At 38.6% G+C, this 19,619-nt stretch overlaps 1 protein-coding gene across 1 annotated transcript in view; it reads left to right on the top strand.

Moving 5' to 3' along the window:
- The first annotated feature begins 2,029 nt into the window (after positions 1-2,029).
- The window catches only part of LOC117984241 (START domain-containing protein 10-like), a 54,643-nt gene continuing 37,053 nt past the window's right edge, over positions 2,030-19,619 (top strand). Inside the window, exon 1 of the mRNA XM_034970863.2 lies at positions 2,030-2,211. Coding sequence (XP_034826754.1) covers positions 2,041-2,211 — 171 coding nt within the window. The 5' untranslated portion in view covers positions 2,030-2,040. The remainder of the gene's footprint in view (positions 2,212-19,619) is intronic.

Raw genomic sequence — 19,619 nt, 5'->3', positions numbered from 1 at the left:
CCTGGCAAATTTCATGATTCTAGGTCAACGGGAAGTACCCTGTAGGTTTCTTGACAGACAGACGGACAGACAGACAGACAGACAGACAGACAACAAAGTGATCCTATAAGGGTTCCGTTTTTCCTTTTGAGGTACGGAACCCTAAAAATATCAAAACATAATAATATGTATGTAGTTAGTTACCGATTTCAGCATCTGTTGGCTACAGATTATAATAAAAAAATAATCAAGATTATATTTTTAATCCTGATTTGTTTCCAGAAGTGCCTTAGCTTCTTCTTCCAATCCCATGACTTTACGTACCTTAGACGAACTCATACTAGAAATGTATGGGTCTGAGGTATATCTACATGAGAGTATGCATCACATCCTCATTCGTACATACATACCACTCATATTCTTGTACATAAAAATTCATTATTTATATGTATTCTAAATTTTTACGGGTGAAGTCGTGGGTGCTGGCTAGTGTAAATAATAACTAAGAGACATATTAAAACTTAAAAAATTAAAACTTAAATTCTAAAAATGAAATAAGGCTAAGAATAACATACGGTGAAAAATAAACGGCAATATTTTAATACTGCCACTTAGTAGTATAACGCTGATTTTTAAAAGGGGGGCAGATTGGGGCAGCCAATTATTATATTTTCTTAAAGTACATTAATTTACTAATAAGAATACCATAATATCCAATCATCGGCAAAATGCGCTAATTGTTAAAAGTCGAGCGAAACATTTTATATGCACTATTTTCGGTGACATTAATTCCCAAATTAATTTTATATATTTTCATATTGAAATTAAATACAATTAGCACTTTAATATTTAAATGGATTACAGATTAAGCGAATAAAATAAAATAATCAATAGAATCATCAATGATTTTTTTTTTAATGCTATCTAAGTTTCACTTAAAATTACGTCTTAAAATAGTTGATTGAAAAGACTCAAGTTTGAGGTGTCATAATAAATTAACAGAAAGACTAGTAAAAAAAAACTCTGCGGAATGAACAAATATAGGTTTTGAGGAATTAGAAACAATTGTTGTTTTATTTATGTAAGACTATTGGAAAAATTGAATTTTGATATGAAATCGACCCGTTCGCACCATAGCGCGCCGCCCGGCGCCGAGGCACCACTCGGGGATAGCTTCCAAAGGTTGTTCACCCAAAATCTTCTTGATTGATTAGATTTCTCTTCTTCTTCAGCAAGAGCTGCTATGAGCACTAGATCCCAGTCCACCATATTAAATACAACTCAGACAACTAGCTTGTAACAACTCTGAGACTGTTTTGACGAGAAATTGAGATTGAGACGCTTCGGCAAGCTACAGGACGGTGCGGCATGCTGTAGGACGCCTCGTCATCCCTAAGAACGTTGCAGCATGCCAAAGCATAGTTTCCGACAGTGTGCGCTTGCATGTAGGATGCCGAAGGATCCTGTTCCTTGCCGATGCCGATAATGGGCGCCGGGCCTAAAACGAACAAAACTTTTCGTTAATTTATCTACCGCAGTCCGCAGCACAAACAAAAATAAAAGCTCGATATCCTATATCGATATCGAAAGAGCGATATCCCGCCATAACAATGATAAAACCTCCAAAAAATGTGTCATATCAAAAAACCCAATTAGCCTGGGGGTAATTAAAAAAAGCCACCGCGAACTAACAGACGTTCGTGACAAAACCCACTTGAAACTTAAACGCCTCAACTGGTATTCTCATACATTAGGTGTACAAACAATACCTATGCGAGCGGTCGAAAAAAGCGTTCTACAACCGCGCATGTGCGAACAACATGCATTCAAGGCTTTAAACCAACCAAAAACCACCTCTATCTTGTTCTCACAAGATATATTTTTGCTTGGCTGGATATTCTGCGTAGCATCGACTATCGAAGCTTTATTTAATGTATTCAAATATTAACTCTATTTAAATGATAAGAAGAGTTATTTTTGTTTGACACGTGTAAGTCCCGTGGAATATCGAAGCTTTTGGTTCAGTTCGTTTAGTTTACCCGGGCCGGTGATGTCGGGCGAATGGGCGGCGCGGGTTGGACGCGTGCCGAAGCGCGTGTTGCCGACGACTCGGACTTTGAGACCCTGAAGAACCTTCTTGGAACTTCGGATGGATGGAATCTGGAGTATGAGAAGGATGGCGTTAAGGTTTGGGCGGAGAATGCCGCGCATGGGGCGCTACGGACCGTCAAGGTTTGTTTTATTGCACGAAGTACGAACATTGTCTTTTGGAATTAAGGGTTAATTGCTAATAACAACATAGTACCTAACTACGTAGCTGTAGAACAAAGTAAGCATTTAATACAGGCAAAGGAGTTACTGCTGTTCTTATTCTATTTATTGCAGAAGTCTGAAGTTTATATCCAAAAATGTGCAATGCAGTTGCACATTTCCTTGAATTTTAACTGAATTACAGCTTAGCCGGGGGTTTACTCAAAATGATTTTACATTTTATTAGCTGGTGTCCGCGACTTCATCTGCGTGGATTTGGGCTTTCGAAAATCCCGCGGGAACTCTGATTATGTGGGATAAAAAGTAGCGCTTGTCCATCTCCAGGATGCAATTTAACTTTGTACCAAATAAAGGATGCCCGCGACTTTATCCACGTGTATTTAGGTTTTTTAAAATTCTGTGGGAATCCTTTGATTTTATTGGACCAAAAGTAATGCCTTTCCCCGGGATACAAGGTATCTCAGTACCCGTCAAAAAAGGTTAAACGAATGGACCTCTGACAGATAGACAAACACTTTAGCATTTTTAATAATTAGTACTAATCAGTAAGTATCCGAAAACTCATTGTTTTCTGAGCTAAGTAGATAGTTTCCTTATCATAAAGATGTGGGTATAGTCCGCGACAGGTTGAGCGTGCAATCGGGGACGGAACGCCCCGCACACCCGCACATCCCCCGCGCTAACCTGCTGCGGGCGAGCGCGGGTGACGTTCGGTGTCACCCCGCCTCATAACCCGATTGCCATCTTAATCCGACGCGTACTATAGTTTCCATTAGTGAGAAGTGGTAAAGTAGGTAAACTCTTGCTCAAATTAATAGATTTTGGGTCAGTACCATTTGCCGCAAATATTAACGATATTTCTCAAAATATTTTTGTTAAGGTTCCGTTTTTAGAGATACTGAAATATTTCGTTTTGCAGCTTCCTTTATATGTTTTTATATAAAGGAAAATTAGGTAAATTGGCCACTGTCATAACTGTGAACTGGCATCCATTAGGTAGGTTAGGTTAGGTTGAGTATCTCAGTTTTAATAATCTTTGCAGGATGAAGGAAAAACCTTGTTTCCTACAGGCTTACTAGTGATTGTACCTATATGCTTGCCATATGTAATATAGATGAAACTTCGCTATAGTAGGTAGGTACGTGCTTGAACAGTGTGGCACTGCGGAGTAGGTACCAAATGTATAAAGTGAAATCTTCAACATTTTGAGATAGGACATGTGGCCGGTTCACATTTTTAGGGTCCGTACCTCAAAAGGAAAAACGGAACCCTTATAGGATCACTTTGTTGTCTGTCTGTCTGTCTGTCCGTCTGTCTGTCAAGAAACCTACAGGGTACTTCCCGTTGACCTAGAATCATGAAAGGCAGGTAGGTAGATCTTATAGCTGACATTTGGGGAAAAATCTGAAAACCGTGAATTTATGGTTAGATCACACAAAAAAATTAAATTGTGGTCATGAACTAATAATTAGTATTTTCAACTTTCGAAGTGAGTAGGTATCAAGAAGTATTCGAATATCTAGTGGGGTATCATAATATGAAAAGTCTTCACCTGTACATTCTAAAACAGATTTTTATTAATTTTTATGCATCATAGTTTTTGAATTATCCTGCAAAATGTCGAAAAAATACGACTGTATTACGGAACCCTCATTGCGCGAGTCTGACTCGCACTTGGCCGGTTTTTACCGCTCTTACGTTTTTACGCTTTTGAGGTCAGATATCCAGGTCTTTCCTTCAACGCAATGCAGTGTTGACTGGCTCAGGATTTTCAGCGGTATCGAAGTACTATTGTTTCTAAAATACAATTGAGTATTTAAATATTGCGGTGATAGCCTAGTGGTTAGACGTCCGCCTCCTAATCGGAGGTTGGGGGTTCGATCCCGAGCACGCACAACTTTTCCGAGTTATGTGCGTTGTCATTAAATAACACTTGCTTTAATGGTGAAGGAAAATATCGTGAGGAAACCTGCATGCCTGAGAGTTCTCCATAATGAATATTTAACTGCATAAAACGCACATAACTCCGAAAAGTTAGAGAGGCATGTGCGTGAGCCCCTGACCTCTCGAATAGGAGGCGGATGTTTTGACCACTTGGCTATCATGGCTCATTTCAGACGATTAGGTGGGTGTTATTTTCACTACACCACTTTAGCAGTAGATAATAATAATATATGCGTGGTAAACCTCTATTTACAAGTAAGCGCTCCGGTACGATGTGCCAAATAATGCTATCAAGTGAAACTTGAATTTTCTCGCGGGACTAAAAGGATTATATCCATGGACTGAGGGCCAGCGCGTGCCAGACCTTCGTTATTTTATAAAAGCTGAAAGTTTATCTGCATATTGTCCCCAGCAACTGGGAGGAACAATCAGTGACTATTTATGAAGTTTGGACCATGTTAAAATTTTAAGGGCGTCTGGCAGGGGGTTGCCACGACACTAAGTGTCTGTAATTTCTAACACTAGCCCAAAGAAAATATAAAAAATAGACTTTATACTTTGACGTAAATTTTTTTACACCTTTATTACCTGTAATCTCCCAAAGCCTACAATGATCCAAACTACATAGTCGCGGATCGTTCCTCCCCGTGTTGAGGACAAAACGCAGAGAAACTTTCAGCTTTTATAAAATAACGAAGGTGTGGCACGCGCTGGCTCTCTCTTTATCAAGGCTCTTTAATCATTTTACGCTTACAAATTTCTGGGCATGTAAAATGTTCGTGTCTCGATAAATACATACAAGGTTTACCCCTTTGTGTGCACTTAGATATATTACTTATTTCATTAATTTCCCCTGAGACAGAGCTAGACTATTGCTAATTAAACTTAACCCTTGTAATAACTGTTCAAATGTAGGTATAACATTTAAATATAACTAACTGATCAAGTACAGTACTTATGTCAGAACACCGCATAAGCAAGGCAGCGTGCCGTGAAGGCAGTGCCGTGCACAGACTTTTAAGCCAGGGTAGGCATTAGTTAGGTAGGAACCTGTTTACTGGCAGGTCATAATGAAAAATATGCATTGAGCTTAGATTACAACTGGGGTACGCAGTGCATTTATGGCTCTATGACCTGCACGCCACTGCGTGAAGGTAAGGTAGCGATGTCGGCAATCGGGGAGAGAACGCTCCGCACACCCGGACAGCCCCCGCGCTAGCCTGGTGCGGTTGTGCGGGGCGTCCCCACACCTCATAATGTCAATAATTGCCATCTCAACCTGTCGCGCACCATAGTAGTCATGCAGCATGCTAGTAGCTGAAGACTTTTACGGTCATTAAGTATTAGTCTTTTCCTAGACTAACTTTCTAAAATCTGTCTCTTACTTATGATGATTTTAAAATATCTATTCAAAAAGGTAAGTATCACTCGAGGCGAAACCACAATTTTTTTTCGTCTCTCACGTTTGGTTTCGATGCAATCTTTTCACCAAAAAAAAAACATACAGTCGAATTGAGAACCTCCTCCTTTTTTTGAAGGCGGTTAAAAATTCGTCAAAATGGGCTGTAAAAAGTAGCAGCAGTAGACAGACACACTTTCTTACTTATAAGTAATATTTGTAATGACTAATGAGGATAGATAGTATCTTTTTTCTTATAAAATATAAAAAAAACAGTAAAGTGCGAGTCGGACTGGCACATAAAGGGGTCCGTTACTATCGTTCAAGATTTAATACTTTTTATTTTATTATATTCATCCATTTTTAAATTTTTATTTATTTGTTGCACATTTTCTGATTTTTTTAAATAGAGATAGCGAGCAAACGAGCAGGCGGGTCACCTGATGTTAAATTACCGCCTGAACGAACATTTGCAGCACCAGAGGAACCGCCGCCGATGCGTTGCCAGCCTTTTAGGAATTTGTTGGTCCACCCCTTGAATAACCCGATGTTGTAATCTAGTGGGAACACCGCCGATGGGAGTTGGTTCCACAGTTTGCTTGTGCGTGGAAACAAGGATCTGGCACAGCGGACGGTCGAAGTGCACCAGACACGCAGGTGGTGAGGTGGTGGTACGGTTCACGAAATACACCCCGCTGACTGACAGACAGACGGACGGACAGTGGGGTCTTAGTACTAGGGTCCCGTTGGCACCCTTTGGGTGCGAAACCCTAAAAATACATCTGGTATGTGCCTATACGTAGTACCTACCGTTTAAAAGAGAGCAATATAATTTCCTTTTATGCCGAGAGATAAGTTGAAAGATCTAAATTAAAACTTGAAACTACGTTTTAAAATGAGAGGACTTGACAAGATGAGTTGTGCCGTGCCGACTTTAATTTAACTGCAGCTTGCGAGAATATTTCAAATTTACATTTTAAAATCATATTTTCGCTCATAGCTTATAATAATTTATAACTTATAATACCTACTTTGCTATTCTCTTTCGGAGTCAATCATTGGCTAGGCCAAGTTAACTCACGAGAGTTCCCTTTTCCTCTTCTCTCACCTTAATTACCAGCTGACGCCCGTGACTTCGTCTGCGTGGCGTTGACCTCCCAAATCGATCACCCATACTTAAAGTTCCTTTTTGAGTCAACGTAAATTAAGTAGCATAATCGACTCATATAAAACACTGTAGTAACTAAGCTACACCATAGAAACCATAAAAATCTTGATAGGTACCTACCTATAAAAAGAAAAGTCTTGACTCATCAACGCTCAGCCCAAGTCCTTGGACCTAGAAAGCTGAAATGCGCAGAGTTTTCCTTTATAATGTAGTAAAGGAATAAGGCTGGATTTATCGAAATTCCCATGGGATAGGAAAGACTTATATATTATTTTTGCCGAGCGAAGCCGCAGGCGAATGCTAGAATACCTAATAATTATAACTAGCTTATGCTCGCGACTTCGTCTGCGTGGACTACGCAAGTTTCAAACCCCTGTTTTATCCCGTTAGGAGTTGAATTTTCAAAAATCCTTTCTTAGCGGACGTCTACGTCATAATAGCTATCTGTATGCCAAATTTCAGCACGATCCGTCTACTAGTTTGAGCTGTGCGTTGATAGATCAGTCAGTAAGTCAGTCAGTCACCTTTTCCTTTTATATATTTAGACTAGCCCATGCTCGCGACTTCGTCCACGTGGACTACACAAATTTCAAACACCTATTTCACCCCCTTAGGGATTGAATTTTCAAAAATCCTTTCTTAGCGGAGGCCTTCGTCATAATAGCTATCTGCATGCCAAATTTCAGCCCGATCCGTCCAGTAGTTTGAGCTATGCGTTGATAGATCAGTCAGTCAGTCACCTTTTCCTTTTATATATTTAGATTAAGATTATGGCCACACCACCCTTACATAGTAAAGTTATTCCATCGTATTTAAAACCTTTCAAATATTCATTATCTTAAAATCCATTATCGCGCCACCTCTTTTTAGTACTTACTCGTAAGTCGTATGCAAACAGAAATTAAAACGTGGAGAACATTTAATTTTAGTATGCGTTTTACATCCAATTATGTAAAGTTTTCGCTTATTCTATTACCATAATTTAAATGGTTCAACAAGATCTTGTACAACACCTCTACTGATAACAATTTACATGAAAAATATTTATTTACCAAACGACGATTTTCTATCAAGGACTTTTCATGCTAACAATTTTCTTATTAATCGTTTTCAGAGAGCACAAAAAATATTAAATTTTTCCTTTTTGCGCGGCCATTTTTCGAAGAGCGTTACCATGAATCAGGCTTTATTTTGGGGAAATCGAAGGGATTACTTTCCATTCGGGTAGGCACACAGGTAGGCGATTGGAACCTTATACCTAAATTTATTAAATACTTAACAATATAATTTAATATCTACACGAATCCTTAATCTATATCTTTAATAAGTGATGCAAGCAACTTCGTCCACGTTGAATGAAATATTTATAGATTCCGTAATGTAGGAACTCTTTGATTTACATTTTTCTGGAATAAAATGTAGCAGCTTATACATATATTTCTTTAATTCAGGATATACATAGGTGCCGTGGTATAGCCTAAGCTATCTCCATTCCCCGCCGGATCTGAATTTGGATATTTCTGCGAAAACTTTTGAAGTTTTCGGGACAATATCCAGATGTGAAATAGGTGCAGTCATTGAGGTATGTTTAGTATCTTTATTTTCACATTTATAATAAGTAGTAGGAAAACAAAATATATAAACGGAGAAACTGGCTATGATTATCTGACATATCGAAGAACATAAACCGCCGCCGGGCATAGATTAATTATTATTGGCGAGCTCCGTGTATACCGCCGGGTCTAGAAAAATTTAGATTTTGCATGTAGATTTTTTTTAATAATATACATGTGGAAGGAAAAAAGAGGAGGGGAATACTATAGAAAAGGAGGATGGATTGCATGAAAGAGGATAATATGTAAAAGGGGTGTATAAATGCGTTGACGGATAGTGAGTGGAAAAACAAGACATGTTGTGCCGATCACGCCTAGTGTGGGATAAGGACAAGAAGAAGAAAAAGAATATTAATTCGTCTTCTTGACCGTGAAGACCGTGGGAGTCTTCAAAGGATTTTAAGAATTTCCAGGTTAGATTTTTAAAAGCCTAAATCAACGCAGAAGTCGTCGAAAAAATCCTATAGTTAGGTAGGCACAGATAAAAATGATAGAATGGATAAAAATAAATTGCCAACTAATTAACTTCTTCTCACTATAATAAAAGTAGGCTTTAATGCGGGTAAAAACCGTCGGTTTATAATTACACCGACCGCTAGCCCAGTAAAATCATAATAGGGTATAATGTTCACTTTAACGGCACTGCTCGGACAATAAAGGCCACCGCTGTGGCGAGATAATCGCCTTGCCAGCCTTTGTAACAATTTCTTATGGTCTAAGATCCCGCTATAGAACGACCTTCACCGAGCTGGTTAATGGATGAAACGTATTTTATATTCAATTTAATATGTCAGTAAATATATTGCATATAGGTTGCCTAAAAAAATTTCAGTCCAGTATATGAGTAATTAATAATTAAAAAAAAAATTTTTTTTAATCATTTCACCGGTTTGTTTGATAATTTCAAATTTTAATTGATAAATTCTATACCAATCGAAAGTAAGAAACCCATAGAATATGCAAACGTTATTTTTTTCCCCGGGTAGGCAGGTATAAACAGGTAAATCGATACTAGTAACTTGCACCGCGTTAATGAATAAAAGTTAAATGAAAATAAACATTATTTCATTAACCTAACGTTTGCATATTCTATGGACTTCATACTTTCGATTGGTATGGAATTTGTGAAATGATTAATTTTTTTATTATTATTATTAATTAATCATCCTGGACTTAAATTTTTTAGGCAACCCATATGCAATATATTAATTGGCATATTAAATTGAATATAAAATACGTTTCATCCATTAACCAGCTCGGTGAAGGTCGTTCTATAGCGGGATCCATACTATTCATACTGCCGTTGAAAGTATTTGAGCTTTTTAGAACTTGCGCATGTAGCAAATTGCTAACAGCAGGTCCATTGATGTCAGAGGAATCTACAGCAGAGACTGAAGTTTCTAAGTTTATAGTCCGTTAAAAATTACTTCTCACGCGCAAATTTAACTCTATGAGACAACTATCATGTAAGATGTATGGGTTCATTAAAATAAGGACTAAAATCGTACTTTTGACATGCAATTTGACACATAAATTTAAATTGTGCGTAAGAAGGCATTTTTTACGCATTATGAAATAGCTACGTGAATCTTTAATTTAATAAGGAGGAGAAATGTTTTAAGTCTTTATTATACTTAAATTTTTAAGCCCTTGGTAACTCACCTATTGGTAAATGATAAGATTATTTTTACAGTCTAAGATAGAAGTGAGCTAGAGGCCATAGACACAAGTCTAACTTAGAAAGGATTTTTTAATGCCACATCCCTTATCGGCTCCTTCAAGGCATCGTTTTTTTCCGTATGTAAGTAAAACTGCCGTATGTAGGAGAAGCGGTGATAGCCTAGAGGCTCAGACGTCGCGCGTCGGCCGGACTAGTTGGGGGGGGGGGGGGGGGGGGGTTCGGAGTTCGATCCCTGGTACGCACTTCTAACTTTTCGAAGTTAGGAGCATTTTAAGCAAATAAAAATCACTTGATTGGACATAATGGCGAAGGACAACATCTTGAGGAAACCTTGAGGAATCTCAAGCATGCAACCTGAGATTTCTCCATAATGTTCTCAAAGGTATGTGAAGTCTGCCAATCGTGGTCCTATCAATCCAGCGTGGTGGACTATGACAAAACACGTCTTATTCTGAGAGGAGACCCGTGCTCAGTAGTGAGCCCTCGACGAGTTGATGATGATGATGAAAAGAAAAATAAGATCTTAAAAAATATAATATCTATCCAATACCAATTATTATATACTTTTGAAATATTCGTAGCAACATCAAAGCGTAGGCCCTCGTAGCAACAAGTTCTATGTTAAGTGGTTCACAGTACTTTTCGCCAACTCCACGTAATAGGGCGAGTATCTTTTGCCCCTCTGAGCTCTTCAAGTTAATACTCTTAAGTGTTACTTAAGAACGGAGAGACCCTCTCCTCTGTTGTGCGTACTGCTCTGCCCTAAAAATATTATTTAAATGTTATTATTAAGTAGTACCAGAGGGACATAGGCTACTTTTCATCCCGGAAAATCGAAGATTTCCCACGGGATTTTTAAAACCCTAATTCCACGCAAACATAGTCGCGGGGATCAGCTAGTATTTAAAAAAAATTAAACTTTAGAGTCAACTAGCTTATGCCCGCGACTTCGTCCGCGTGGAATTTGGTTTTTAAAAATCCCGTGGGAATTCTTTGATTTTGCGGGATAAAAAGTAGCCTATATCACTCTCCAGGTCTTTACCTATACCCATGCAGAAAATCACGCCAATCCGCTGCACCGTTGCGACGTGATTGAAGGACAAACCAATAAACCAACAAACAAACACACTATCACATATGATATGGGTACTGATTGTAGAGAGTAGTCAATTGATTTAAACAAGGTCTTTGGAGCGCTTGAATGGTATCTAAGTGTTGCCATTTACAAAATCCCGCTACGGATTACATTAACCCGCTTCGCTCGATAAAGCTCATGGTTCGTAATAAAATTTCCAACATTATTTTTTATTGCAGACACCCAATGCCGAGAACGATCTCACTGGCGCAATGCCGTGTTTCCCAAGCTCTGAAAGTCAGAAACCTATAGTGAGCGTTCACAAGGAGGAGACATATCATCTCTTAGCCAGGGTAGATAACGGTTATATCCGGAAAATGGCTGGCATCGATTGGATGCAAAAGGCCGAGGACAGGCTCCTAAAGGAAGTGTATATCTAAGTAGATGATGCCCGCGATTTCAACCTCGTGGATTTAGTTTTTTAAATCCCGTAGGAACTTTTTCATTTTCTGGGATAAAAAGTCGCTTATGTCAATCTCCAGGATAACCTATCTTTATATCTATCGCCGTAAGAAGTAAGAACCATCCCCGTACTTCAAGGAATATTATGAAAAAAGAATTAGCGAAATCGATTCAGCTCTACTCGAGATTTGCGATCAGCAACACATTCAGCGATTCATTTTTATACATCGATTAGATTAGATAGATTATGCTTATAACTATTCTAAGAATTCCGTAGGAACTCTTTGCCCCCGCAGCTGGCTGGCGCGGGGGCTGGGCGGGTGAGCGGGGTGTCCCCATCCGAATTGCCGTCTCGACTTGTCGCGGACTATACTTGATAATTACTAATTAATTTAATTCTCTCATAAATATGGAACTTTAGTAATCACTTTGAACCGCAAACCGAATGAACGCACAACGTTTATGTATTCGAATCCCTAATTAATGGTTAAATGGATTTGGCGTCACTGGGTTTACTGGATTTCGCGTACACATTAAGGGATAATACGTGAAATCAGAATTATATTTGACTAGCTTATGCTCGCGATTTCTTCCGCGTGGACTACACAACTTTCAAACCCCTATTTCACTCCCTTAAGGGTTGAATTTTCAAAAATCCTTTCTTAAGGGATGGTTACGCCATAATAGCTATCTGCATGCCAAATTTCAGCCCGATCCGTCCAATATTTTGAGCTGTGCGTTGATAGATCAGTTAATTAGTCAGTCAGGCAGTCACCTTTTCCTTTTTTTATATATTTAGACTGTAGCTTTAGCTTTAGTTTTAAGTTTGCGTAATAATTATCACCACTATATTATGTTACAAATCTAACAGCATACCAGACCATCAATAAGAGTAATTTATTACATATTTTGAATAAATCATTTGACTTTTGACTTTTGACTATAAAAGAGGCAGTCAAATTGCTTCCTTCCATACTCCGTGTTTTGTTGAATAGTATTACAAATTCAATGCCAGTGATAATTTTCCATCCATTCATGGATCCCAGACATGGTCGTTAACTATGAGCCTCATAGGAAAGGTCAGAGCCATTCAGCAGGCGATGAAAAGGGCTACACTTGAAGTTTCTCTGCGTGATCAAATCAGAAATAAGGAGATCTGTAGGGGAACCAGGGTAACCGACGTATAACTCAACGGTCCCACGCCAACGAAGTCACGGGCCTTATCTAATTAGTATTTTATGTTCCTTTGTGGAAATATAACAATATAGGTATAATGTAGGTATAACTATACAATTCTACGAACCTGTGTACAGTAGCCGGCAAGAAATATTGTACATCGACCTAATGAGATTTCGGCTTTTTCGAGCGATTTCTCTCTCACTCATAGCTATGTGACGTATCGTTGGTCCCAACGATAGAGACAACGCTCTACGAAACCGCTATCTCTCTCTAAAGGTCGACGTACAATGTTTTATGCTGCGTAGTGTACCTAACTACTCTACGATACATTGTATCCTAGCCAAATATTTCCTACAAGCATTATCTAAATAGCCAATACAATAGCACTGTATTAAGATTAATGTTCTTGTCCATTACGTTGCATGTTATTTGGGTTAGAATATTATGGGCTTTCGACTCCTCTAAGAGCTGTATATTTGGAACACAAGACTGTTCGGAAATTATCGTAGATCGTATAAATCGCGACAGATGGAGATGGCAGTCGGGGTGCCCGGTGCAGGATAGCGCGGGTTACGTGCGGGTGTGCGGGGCGTCCCCCCGCCTCATACCCCGATTGCCATCTTGACCTATAGCGTACTATACCTAGTATGTTTATTATAACTGACTCGTTGGTCCAGGAGTCAGCGTTTTCGACTGCGGATGACGAGCTTCGTTTCCCGGATCGAGCCAAGAATAGATTGGGTTTTTCTATTAAAAAAATATCAGTACTAGCCCGAGGTTTTTTTTTTTAAGAGGTTTTTTTTTTTAGGTTTAGGTTTTAAGAGGTTAGCGGTGCGTCACGTCCGTGTCTCGGAGAGAACGTAAAAGCCGTCGATCATGCGCCTGCAGATCTCTCCGGTCGTATCAGATTTCCGTCCCATCGGGCTTTGAGAGTGAGGGAGCAGAGAGTGTACAGTACGCAGCGGATAGTAATGTAAATCAGCCTTTAGAATGACATTCCGGCTTTGTAGAGCGTTGTCTCTGTCACTCATAACTATATGACGTTTTGTCGGTCTCGACGACAGAGACAATGTTCTACAAATCTGCTATCTTCTCTAAAGGTCGATGTAAATTACTTTCGGCCGCGTACTATAAACTGTGTTTGTGCACACACTTTTGCACTATCACCACCCATAATCGTTAACCCGTATTATAAATGCGAAAGTGTGTTTGTTTGTTGGTCTGTCGTTCAATCACCCCACAACACAACTGAGCAACGGATTGACCTGATTTTTTACATGGATATAGTTAAAGATTGACTTTTTATTTCGGAAAATCAAAGAATTCCCAAAGATTTTTTAAATCTAAATCTACGCGGACGTCACAGGCATCAGCTAGTAGTTAATATTTAGGACACAATATACATATAGGGCGTGACAAACTTTACATAAAATATATCATACATTTAGAATTGTTCCAGCCGCCTTCGCCAGAAGAATCGAATGAGAATCCCTACAAAAGTTTCTCAGATTAAGTAGTTCGTAGTTCGTAAAGATAAATATAATCGGTGGAGAAACTTTATATCAAACTAGCTTATGCTCGCGACTTTGTCCGCGTGGACTACACAAATTTAAAACCCCTATTTAACTCCCTTAGGGGTTGCATTTTCAAAAATCCTTTCTTAGTGAATATCTGCGTCACAATCGCTATCTGCACGCCAAACATCCCGATCCGTCCAGTAGTTTGAGTAAATCAGTCAGTTAATCAGCTTTTCCTTTTATGTATTTAGATGAAGTGGTTATTATTTATAAAAACGACTTATGCAGTGTTAATGGAGTACACAGTTTACAATACAGGATTCTGTGGTGGTTATGTTAGCGGCATTGAATATTCGAGTTGCCGCATTCTCTGCAAGTTTAATTGCGAACGGGAAAACCGCATGCGACCTAATTCCAGGCACGCACAACGATGCAACTATGTTACATTCCACACATTATAATTATTATAAGTTGTGCTAGAAATAATCCACAAATAATCTTGGGTACAATGCCTCGCTGCGGTGGTCTCGATGAGGTTTTAGATTTAATTTAATATACCGGACACCGGTATTTCAGTTTTACCGTAATGTCTTTTTTTTACTTTTAATTTGGTATTGTTTAATGGTAATAATATTTCTTAATCTAAAAAAATAATGGTTAAAATTTTAACAATAGGTGGATGACCTTTTCGTAAAACCGATAGACGTTAGGGTCCCAAGGTGCTGGAATGGCCACCTCGCACCGGACGACGCAGTGTTGGAAGACCCCCACTAGGGGAACGGACGACATCAGACGGGTCGCAGGGAGCCGCTGGATTCAGGCGGCGCAAGACTGTGGCGTGTGGAAGTCCCTATAGGAGACCTATGTCCAGCAGTGGACGTCTACCGGTTGATGATGATGATGATGATAAAAGTCTATCGCTTGCATCCCATGCATCAGTGTAAACAGACGACTTTCAACCATATCAAACAATAGGTTCAAGTCTAAATAATGTCCTTAAAAACACGCTGTACTTATACATATTAGAAAGAAAGAAAGAAAGAAAGAAAGAAAGAAAAACGTTTATTTTTTTAAGGCTGTACCACACATTACCATTATTAGGTTAGGTTATCCCGGCGCCTCTTATACTTGAGTAGTAAAGTCAAAAGACCTCAAGTAGAAGAAGCGCCGGAATAAACCATGTCATGTGTGGCACAACCCGAAAAAAAGGTCCCTACTCAGCATAAATGCCATATGTCTTGCACAAGTACAAAAACATACAGCGCTGGTTTTCAGTAGGAACCCTGATTCGGGTGGCGCCACGGAATTATTTCAATTGTACTTATCTAATCTATCTATTCTATATGTTAATAATATATACAAATTCACACATATTATACTTACTTATATATATATATATATATATATATAATTGGACACATCTATGCGCATGTATAAGGTATGGCTATGATGTAACCTAAAACTTGTTACAAAAAGGAGTACTCCGCCACATGATCCTGAAATTCTACCTGTTTCTCCAAAAGGAATTTTTTCAATTTAGTTTTGAATGAAAATTTACTATTTAAATTCCTTATTGGAGGGGGGATATTATTCCAACATTTAGTGGCGGAGTACGTAAAAGAACCTCTAAATGCGGCAGTGCGATGGAATGGAATACGAAGTTGATGGCGACAGCTTCGCAAACGGTCAGATTCACCATCGCCTACCCAATGAAGTTTATCGGCTAGGTACGTGGGCTTACTCAGTTTAACTACACCAAAAAGTAAACCAGCAAGATGTAACTTCCTTCTTGATCTCATCTTCAACAACTTATGATTGTTCAGAAAAGTTATTATACAAATATACAAAATTAAAAAGAGCAACCGCCGAGTTTCTTGCTGGTTCTTCTCGGTAGGAACGGCATTCCGAACCAGTGGTAAATTAAAACTACCTGACTATTCATAAGCACTTTTAAAAAGTTTACATGAATAAAAAAAATTCTATTCTATTCTACTCTATTCTAATTACACATTAAATTATCAACATAAGCTTTATTATATAAAACTACGGCTTATAAAAAGACTTTGACTTTGTTACGAAAGAATTTTACATCTCTTTAATAATAAAAGTAAGAACCTATTTAGGTACCCACTTTATTCATTTCCTTATACCTATTTGGTTTTCACACGCAACCTGTTGTTCAGAAATCAATACCGAAAGCGCTCATAGTGAAACCACGGGTGAAACTAACGTAAAACTAAAACAAGAGAACTGAAGCGTGCATAAATAAACTGCACGCGACCACCATTATCGCGTTTATCACGAGTTAAAAGATAACTAAATATCTAATGGCGTGAAACACAGTTTAGAGAGCTATACAGTACAGGCACAACAGGTTTAAAATATAAGTGAATTTTATAACAAAGTTGTCACCCTGATACTTAGCCAAGCCCATCATTAAAATCCTCCGAGAAAATACGCGTCTTATGTATGTAAAAGGAACAGCAGACTGACTGACTGATTCTATCAACGCACAGTTCAAACGACTACTGCGCGAATCGGGCTGAAAATTGGCATGCAGATAGCTATTATGACGTAGACGTCTGCTAAGAAAGATTTTTTGAAAATTCAACCCCTAAGGAGGTTTTTACCCCCTTAGGGGAGGGGTTTTAGGGGTTTGAAATTTGTGTAGTCCACGTAGTCGTACGAAGTCGCGGAGATAAGCTAGTAAGTACATAATAATTCAATGATAAAAGTAGTTTATGTTATGTTTTATTGGAGTAAAATATAATTATTTACGAAAATTAAAATAAACATAAAATCCCATGGATTTGACTCGCTCCTGCAATGCAGGGGGGGTGGAATTGAATATTTGGAACGAGCAACCGCTGTGTTTCTTGCTGATTCTTTTCGGTACGAACGGTATTTTGAACCAGTGATAAATTATTTTGATGATTCAAAGACACTTGAATAAAAATATATTCTAAGTATCTGTAAACCGAGCTTATGCTCCATATTATATTTTAGTAGGGGTACTGAACAGGGGCTTGTGCTTGGGGTACACTGAACTGTATGATAGCTAAGCTGAGGCAGGTGCTGAGGGGGCAAAAAGGGGGATATGGCTAATGGAGTGAATCCGCGGCCGCTCCCCTGGGAACAGAGAGATTGCCTCTTAAAAGAGGCTAAATCAATTCTACGTCCCTGGAGACCGAACACTTTAACAAGCTCGATCGATGGGTTAACCAATGATCGTTGAGGCATTTTTATTGGATGGTGTGGGTAAATAGATAGAGGCACATTTAAGTTTTATGGTTTTCCCAGTTTATTGGTCCTTTAGAAAAATGTCTTTAAATGTATTATGGACATTGAATTATTATTATGGAAAAGATTTTAATGCTTTTAGTCTGTCACACATACCTACGCGTCATACAGTTTTTGAGGGTACCAGTATAGCACGTCATACTCGGGTTAAGAATTCCTAATGGGGCTGAAAATATATACTTACATACAGTACGCAGCAGAAAGTAATGTACATCGACCTTTAGATGGAGATAGCAGATTTGTAGAGCATTATCCCTGTCGTTGAAACTGACAAAACGTCATATAGGTATGAGTGACAGAGACAACGCTCTACAAAACCGAATTGTCATTCTAAAGGTCTGCCGCGTAGGTCCTGTATATCGCTTAACATCCTTAATTAAATTTAAAAAAAATTAGTGCGTCATGCAGTAACTATAAAACATCTCAACCTCTCTCCGTCGCCCATTCTGAGCATTTTCATGAAGTACATATTTATTTAGTGACCTTATCATGGATCCATAACATGTCAACATTATAATAATAACGATATTTTAGCGTTTAAACTATCGTGAGTGATTTACATTATGTATAGTATATTTCTACGGCTATACTCACGTATACGGTCAGTTCGATGATTCCCTGACCCCTTTGATAAAGGACCCCGGATGGGTTCGAAACTCGTCGGGCTAACGTCGCCTGGATACGTGAGTATAGCCGTAGAAATATACGATATACGGTATAAATATACGATATATATAATAACGATATTAATACAGCAATAGTTAACCAAAGCCATTTATAGGTATAGAAGATAACTTATCCACAACGAGGAAAAATAATGAGCATTTCTAAGTAAATGTCATAACATTCCCTCATATCCTTTATATCAACGATATAAAACACTGATATAATAAATTATGGTAAAGCTTCATATGAAATGCGTATGATAGTAAATGAGGTTATATCGTCGGAATTGTCTGCGGGAGAAATGGCTAGAGGGGAATTTTATTTCATGACATAATATCATGATTTCCACGTGTGGGGAAAAATGAGAGGGAAATTACGTCATGTACATTTATTACTTACCAGTTTTTGGAGTTTTTGTGATTTGAGAAGTACAAAGTGAAAGTAAATGTAGTGTCATCTATGTACTATATTAATCTATGTAAACTTATAAGCAGCAAACCGCATCGGGAATGGAAATGACATCCTAGACACAGGTAAACTAGTTAGGAGTCAGATCCACCACCCACGCAAATGGCCAACTTGTAACTTTTAGAGTTTTCTGGTTTAGCTTTAAAATATTTGTGCGGGTTCGTTACAAAATGTGCGTCCAATAATATCTATACCTGGAGACTCAATAGCTTATAGGGCGGTCTGCAATCAAAGTTGCATCAAGGAGCTGGCGATCAAAGAACGGATGTTGGGAGAGGTCCGATCCCGAACACGCACCTCTAACTTTTCGGAGTTATGCGCGTTATAAGAAAATTAAATATCACTTGCTTTAACGGCACTTTAACGGTGAAGGAAAACATCGTGAGGAGACCCGCATGCCTGACAGTTCTCCATAATGTTCTCAAAGGTGTGTGAAGTCTACCAATCCGCACTTGGCGTTGTAGACTATGACCAAAACCTTCCCACTCTTCTCAATATGAGTGGTGATACCCCTAATTAATTTCAGCGTGTAATCTTAATAGAATGTTTGGCGATACGGTTTTGAAAACTGTTAGAATGTTCACCTCGCAGTGTTTGTTGGTAGTCACTCATAGCTAGTCTCATTTTATTAAAACTACTAGCTAGCTGATGCCCGCGACTTCTTACCCGTGGATTTAGGTCTTTAAAAATCCCGTGGGAACTTTTTGATTAGCTGGGATAAAAAGTAGCCTATGTCACTCTCCAGGTCTTTAACTATACCCATGCAAAAAATCACGTTGATCCGTTGCTCAGCTGCGACGTGATTGAAGGACAAGCCAACAAACCAACAAAACAATAAACAAACAAACCAATAAACAAACACATTTTCGCATTTATAATAATACATGGGTAGTGGTT

Source organism: Maniola hyperantus, chromosome 8, assembly GCF_902806685.2.
Source record: "Maniola hyperantus chromosome 8, iAphHyp1.2, whole genome shotgun sequence".
Lineage (NCBI taxonomy): Eukaryota > Metazoa > Arthropoda > Insecta > Lepidoptera > Nymphalidae > Maniola > Maniola hyperantus.
This window is presented reverse-complemented; position numbering and strand designations above follow the sequence as displayed.